This window comes from Teleopsis dalmanni, chromosome 1 (genome assembly GCF_002237135.1).
Source record: "Teleopsis dalmanni isolate 2A chromosome 1, ASM223713v2, whole genome shotgun sequence".
Classification (NCBI taxonomy): Eukaryota; Metazoa; Arthropoda; class Insecta; order Diptera; family Diopsidae; genus Teleopsis; species Teleopsis dalmanni.
The window spans coordinates 84,808,422-84,815,807 of NC_051846.1; the positions used below are offsets into that span (position 1 = coordinate 84,808,422).

The 7,386-nt window shown below is 27.1% G+C and overlaps 1 protein-coding gene across 1 annotated transcript; it reads right to left on the reverse strand.

The window, feature by feature from the left end:
- Positions 1-2,143: 2,143 nt before the first annotated feature.
- LOC119668625 (cytokine receptor-like) lies at positions 2,144-6,775 on the reverse strand. The gene is made up of 8 exons (XM_038078201.1): positions 6,538-6,775; positions 5,987-6,464; positions 5,610-5,913; positions 5,053-5,536; positions 4,873-4,984; positions 3,900-4,090; positions 2,643-3,838; positions 2,144-2,578 (listed from the first exon to the last, which is right to left on the reverse strand). Exons 1-8 carry the CDS (start codon positions 6,725-6,727, stop codon positions 2,399-2,401), a joined length of 3,135 nt encoding a protein of 1,044 aa, XP_037934129.1. The 5' UTR covers positions 6,728-6,775; the 3' UTR covers positions 2,144-2,398.
- Positions 6,776-7,386: the final 611 nt, after the last annotated feature.

The following is a 7,386-nucleotide window of genomic DNA, read 5'->3' on the forward strand; positions in this document are numbered from 1 at the left end:
ATGAAGACAGTTTAAATGATGTAATAATTTATATGTTCAAATACATGCTAATAAATAAAATGTATAAAATATATATTTTCTTGTTACTATGTCAATCGATTTAAAATTTCCAGTAATTTAAATATCATTTTTATAACTATAATATTTTTTACAGATATAAATCCAATGTTGTTTTGATTTAATACTTTATAGTTTATAAACGTTATACTTGGTTTACTATTGTTTGCTAGATTTATGGAGACAGACGAGTATGGGCCCTATACCATACTCGTAGCTCCTACTCGATGTATGAAACTTTTTCACACATAACACCAAAACAATAAAAAAAAAACAAAATTCGCGAAAAAAAACAAAGAACATTTTTTCTATAAGAAATATAAATATTGGACTGAAATTCTCTAACATTTACAAATAAAATTTTAATAGAAAAAAATCACAGGCTTTCAAAATTATTCACATATTGCTGTACAACACTGCTTAAATCTTTGGCAATGTTTTCCCTCATTATTCCATAGTCCCGGTCCCTCTTTCTTTGACTACCTCTGGATCCAACGATGTTCTTTGGAAACACCGAGAGATTAAAATAGAATACCAAATTTACAAGATACTACCTGCCAACGAAACACAACTTTACAATAAACAAAACGCAGTGCTTTGATTAAAGAACTGATTACTAGGTTTAGTAATCTCCTCCTAACCTAAACCATAGCCAAAAACACCTTAAAAATATAAGTCAGATTGTCACTTAGAGGTCTCATCTGCCTCGAAGCAGAAACGATTTTCTGTATTCTCAAACAGATCACTGTTGAAATGGCAACGGAAGCCATAATAGCCCATGAAATAACCTGCTAACATATTTTGCTCGATTTCGCTAAGGTGTGACGCCATACTATCAACCATCTTATTCAAGAATAAAGTTATGTTTCAAAAAATTAAGTAACTATAATGGTTTGCTTTAATTACTTTAATTAAATAAAAAATTCTAGTATTACACGTAAAAAAATTAAATATATACCAACAAAAAAATTTACTTAATTAAGGTATTGAACGTTATAAGAAGTTACCATTTATAACTCTTCTATTACTGATGATAAACAGAATCTGTTTACTTAATAAAAAATTATTCATTGTATAAAAAGTGTATATTCAACACTTTTAGCCCAATATCTACTTTCCTCTGTACACAAAAATTTAGCTATATATCAACAGATATAGTCAGGTTGCATTCAGCATTTCTACCAATCCCTTTAATAACTCCACTACTATATCGATTCTTTTTCTATTACGTTATGAGCTTTTTTTACGTCTATAACTCATTCAACTTTTTATATAATAAATTTATTTAATTTAAACTTTTTTGTTTCTTGTTTCTGTACATACCAAATATTAATATTATCAGTGATATAAAAAAAAGATATATTTTGTATTTGAACATAAATATTTAATTTATTAAACAAGCTTACGATATGTAAGTAAGTACTATATGGATAAAAACTCCACATTTATGCGTATAAAACGTTTTTGTTTAACAAATTTAAAGGCCACATAATTACTTCGTGTTATTAAATAAATTTAATTTAAAGCTAGATATTCTAAAAATATTAGTTTAATTAAAATAAATCCACAAACTATTATTATGAAATACTCTTGTTTTCATAAAATAATTGTATAATACATAAAATAAAAGAAAAATTTCAAAATAATTCTTTTTGTTTTCTTTAATAACTGATTGATTACACTATTTTATTTGAACTAATATATCAGTTAACATATTTTGATTTTATTTTTTTATATTATTTCAACTTAGTTACTTATACTATATAAAACTATAGTAGTTATTAATATAATATAACATTTGTTAATGTTAACATAAAAGGCACATATTAGCACTAAAATTACTACGTTAAAATTAATATAAATTAATATAATTTAAAAAATATTAATTACAATGATGAATGAAATTTTTGTCATTGTTATATTGTATGGAAATTGTAAAAAAAGGTATGAAATGTTTATGTTGAAATTAATACGTACATATATATAATAATGAACTATTTTTATGAATAATGTAATGCCATGTTCACACTTAAAATTAAGGAAATCATTTTATAACTTCTGTGAATGTTAGTGAATGTTAAAAAAAAAGTTGTTAGTGCTTTTAAAAGATTATCTGATGAAAATGTTAAGAATTCAGAGACACAATTCAAATATTTTGTTAATTTTTCACTTTAAAATAATTAATTTACTTTTAATAACATTTGATTATCAATTTAGTAATGTTTTGCATATTATGTCTGAACATGGCATAAGTCTTGTTTGAAATTACAATTAAAATATTTGTTTAAAATAAAAATTTTTAATGGTATTTAAACAAATTTTAATGATATTTTTTTTAAATTCAACTTATACGTTGTTGTTGAAAATATGCAGATAGTTCCTTTGGTGTTACATAACCCGATATGGGCGGCATTGCTATATCTATGTTCACATTTTGAAGCGGTGATGTGGGTGCTTGTAGAGTGGGTTTAATTTCGTTTTGTTGTGTGGCATTTATTAAAGAATTTCTTTCGTATGCATCCTATTAAAAGAAATTAATATATTATTTAAACTGCATATTATTGAAAATCGTAATAAAACCTCACCTTTTGCAATTGATCCGGTCGAACATAGCCTGTTTCATTAATTGATAAGCTGTCAATAGGAAATTCAGTAGTTGGTATAGATTTTGTTGGTGTTTGTTGCCAATTGAGTTTTTGATTTGGTTTAACATAGTTATTATCAGTAGGTATAAATCCAATATTTGAGCTAATCGATATTGGTGCCAAATCTGATTCTAAACTAGCATCGGGTGGTACATAAGGATTATCTATGTGCATTCTGTCATCGTTTGCTTTAATCATTTCCATCACCATATAAGCATCACTACTTGTTGGTAAATTTTGCTCCATTACGGTAAATTCTTCATTTGGAACATAATTTGCACAATTATCATCAACAGTATCGTTGCTACTGGTACTAATACCTGCTGTGCTACTCAAACCAGCAACTGCATCACCCAAATATCCAGAATCGTTACACATAGAGGAGAGCAAGTGATGATGTTCATTATTAAATGGTAAATCATCATGCAAAGTATGAAAATTACTAAATGGTGTCTTTTCAATTATTTTATCAGCTATATCATTATTCAATACACTATGATCGGCAGCTCCTTTTGTTGGATAAACACCAATTTCAGCTAAGCCACTTGGTAATGTACACTTGATATTTTTCATTTTACTACATTTATCGTGCAGCATATAAACTAAAGTTAATGTCATCAATAAAATGAACGTGCTACCAAGAGCCCACATAGTATCGGTACTCAGTTTCGATGTAGCTGCACAACCATAAAACGGCCCTTTTTCCCAAACTGACTTGTAGTATACACGATTTTTCACGCCACGATAACTAAGTGAAAGCGCATTAAACTCACTTGCTGACTGTAATTTTCCTGTTGCGATACAAACAAGTTCATTGTTGCCTTCATAGATATTTTCATCTTCCGTATTATTATCAATAAAAATTTGTTGATCAATTTCACTATCAGAAGCCACATTTACCGCACGTACTTCTAACGTATGCTTATAATCTGCATCTTTACACATTGGCATATTAATTACACATGATTCCGTTCCTATTACAGTAGATATACGTTGTTTTTGTAATTGATCTTTATGCCAAACTTTAACAGATACTTCATAGAATTCAACACGTCCTGAAGGTTTCTCCGGCTTCGACCAATGCATAACAGTGCGATTATTTTCTACAGCGGTCATGTGTAAGGGTTTTGACGGTACTGCAAAATATTATACACAATATTATAAGGAAATTAAAAAATATTGCACTTCTATACTTACTTCCTATTAACGTTTGGAAATTTATTATATTACTAGGCAAAGACGCTTCTACTGTATGTGCTGTTACATATACAGTGTAGTTAGTAAAACTGCTTAAGTCCTTCAGATTAAATGTAATTGTCTCATTTAATTTAGCTAAGCCATTTAAAGCTTCAACAGAATAATTCATAACATGATTTTTACTTTTTAAACTGAAAGCAAAAATAATAAAAATGTGTAAGAATAGGAATTTCTGCAATAATACTTATAATTATCTAGTATTTTTATTTTATAATATACTCGAGCGTAGTAAACCGTTCGAAAATTGTCGAACACATATTGCATTCGCATTTGCTGTTATATATATTTGTTTAAGATAGAACGAAAATAAAATAAACTTTAAGAAGATTGTCTGCCCGTTTAACTCAAACAGTTTGAAATTTTTACGAATATTTGAAATGTTCGAATTCGAGTAAACTTGAATAACTTGGAAACCGTTATGCTCTAACCTTTTGAAGCAATACTAAAAATAACAATAATCTTATTTATCACTGTCACTCACTGCAAAAAACATATGCAATGTGCAATCCAAAGCTCAATACCAAAATTTTTTCAAAAAATAATACCGGAAGTAATGAAAATATATATTATTTATTATATATTATATATAAATATATTAAATTAATATTTATATCAATATATTAAATATGTAATTTAATAATTAATATTAAATATATATGAATTAATATATATATAAATATACTAATTAATGAAATAAATATATATAATAAACAAAATATAATAAATAAATAGAATAAATATTAGATTAAATATAATAAGTTCAATATTATAAATAAATATAATAAATTAATGCAATAAATAAATATAATAAATAAATGTTATAAATTATATATATAATGCAAATAGTTAAAGTGGTCATTGGAAATAGTGAATTATATTAAAACATTAAAAATATATTATTTTGAAAGCTTACACAATTGTATATGAAGTTAAATTTCCATTGAAGTGCTCAGGATGTAACCAAGATAACCAAGCTGAATTACTTGTCCTATTCCCACACAGTAAATTTCGTGGAGCTGAAGGTGCTGCAATTTTTAAATTAATAACGGAATAAAATTAATTAAATTGTAATCAAAATTTTATAAAAACGTACCTTCTTCTTTTGTTGTTATTATTTTGGCATCGCTACTTTTACCATTTTTTAGTTTAGAAAACATAAACATTTCTATTTTATAAGTTGAATATGGAGTCAGATTAGTAAGTATAAATTTTTTAGCAGTTTTTTCAACGGTGATTGTTACATTTTCATTTAAACATTTATCTGATTCCAATGTAACATTAACATTACGTTTGACTTTACAGTAAGTGATATTATAACCCTCAATTAAGGATGAACACACACGATCTGGACTCCAATCTAATTGTATAGTACGAGCAGATATAGCAGTCATTTCCGGTTCCAAATTTTCCAAATCACTTGTTACATCTGCAGTACACATTGTCCAATGCATACCCATATTTGTATCAATATAATTTGCAGATACAGCTAAATTAAGTATATGCTCTTGATCTCGATGCTGAGGTGCAGTAGTGAACTTTGTCTCATATTTATTAACATGCTCAAAATGTAACGACCCCTAAAGAATAAGAAGAATATATATTATTAAAGAAAAGTAAAATAATAATATTTCATTTTATAATAATATTTACTTTGCATTCGTTCAGTACATTCGGTTTGGATGGACACCAAAAAACCGTATAATCGACTAAATTGGTTATATTTGCAGGTGCACTCCATGACAGCGTATAAGTACGATTAGCTGCATGATATATATTTCTAATCCATTTTGGAGAATTTAATTTATACGAATCTGGCCATGCTGGAACTATTATTTGGCTGCTTTCCAATGATTCACCAACATTATTACGACTTTTGATTACAAACTCATATTGATGTTCTTTTTTCCAGGGGAAAATTGCAGAAGTGTTATCAATTGACAAGGGCTTCAAATTACTACGTTATAGAAGTAAATATTATATTTATATAATTTCTATATTTAAGTAAATAACAGCAACTTTATACTCACATATTGTAACCATTACGCTTTGTTTCAATAATATATTCGAAATGTGGGCCGTTATACCGATAATTTGGTAGTTGTTGCCAATACAAACGCACACGGGTCTCATTAGGATCAATAAAAAAGCTACCATTATCTGTTTTTGGTGGTGCATCTGGTATACGTGGTAGAGTTTCAAAACTTTGCATATAAAGCTCACTCCACATAGTGTCGTCACTATGTCGTGATACAACTCTTATTCGTAAACTGACGTTATATTTAGTGTACGCGTATGGAAGGTTTCTCAGTAGTAAACTATAATCCATACCTCTTGAATGCACCTCATAATCCGTATGATTTGACCAACCGAAATTCTCTGGACGTAAAAGTACTTCATATTCTAAACCCTTTTTAGCATAAAAACTGAACATGACCACACGCCATGTTAAATTTGCACTATTTGTCGTAATATTTACAACCTTAAACTCAGGGTAAGCAGGTATGACTATGAAATAGAATTTAGATCATTACTTATATTATACGTTCATATACATAATAAATTGCTATAAGAAACTTACCACTCTCATAATTGTTTATCTCAAGACTTTGAAGGTTTGAACCGATTGCATTAATACCGAACAATGCAAATTTGAAGAACTCATAAGACGACCGATAATTGCGATCCACTTTTGACAATTTGCAAGTGACTTCTTTGCCATGAATTTCCAATTCACAGCGTTGTACATAATTCTGCGGTAAATAATGCATTCGATAAAGACGTGTGCCATTTTTATCAATATAAGATTCTTTCCACTAATTTAGTTAGTTAATTTTTTTTCAGTGTTTCAGTGAGAGTGCAATTTTAGTATTAAAATTTTATTCAAATTAAAATTGTGTTAAAAAATGTTTTAAACCAGTTTTACATTGTTTATTAGTATTTGGTGATATGTTAGTTTTACCAGTCATAATTGGTGTTAGTACGTGCACGATAGGGAATTAATCAAACATGCAAAATTTAAAAGTTAAACAAATTTAAAAAGTTGTAATTAAAAAAATATTCAATTAAAAAATATAAAACAAGAACTTAAATGTTAAAGATTAATAAAAAATAAATAAATAAATAACAACTGCATTTGAATTATCTGCAGAATTAAGTAGTTTAGCGCAGATATATAAGTATTGTCTTATAATTATAATAATATAGTAATTTATCAAATCTATATGTATATTCATATGTTTACAGTTACAGTCTATATACTAATAAAAATAAAGACTTTTAGTTGCATTTCTAGAATATAATGTATTTCAAAATGAAATCATGTATTGTTGCTATAAATTCATGTTTTTTTTTTAGATATATATAAGAAAGTTTCTCAAGTAGGTTTTTAATTATTTCTACTTATTTCTACAAATTCAGGCGGTACAAA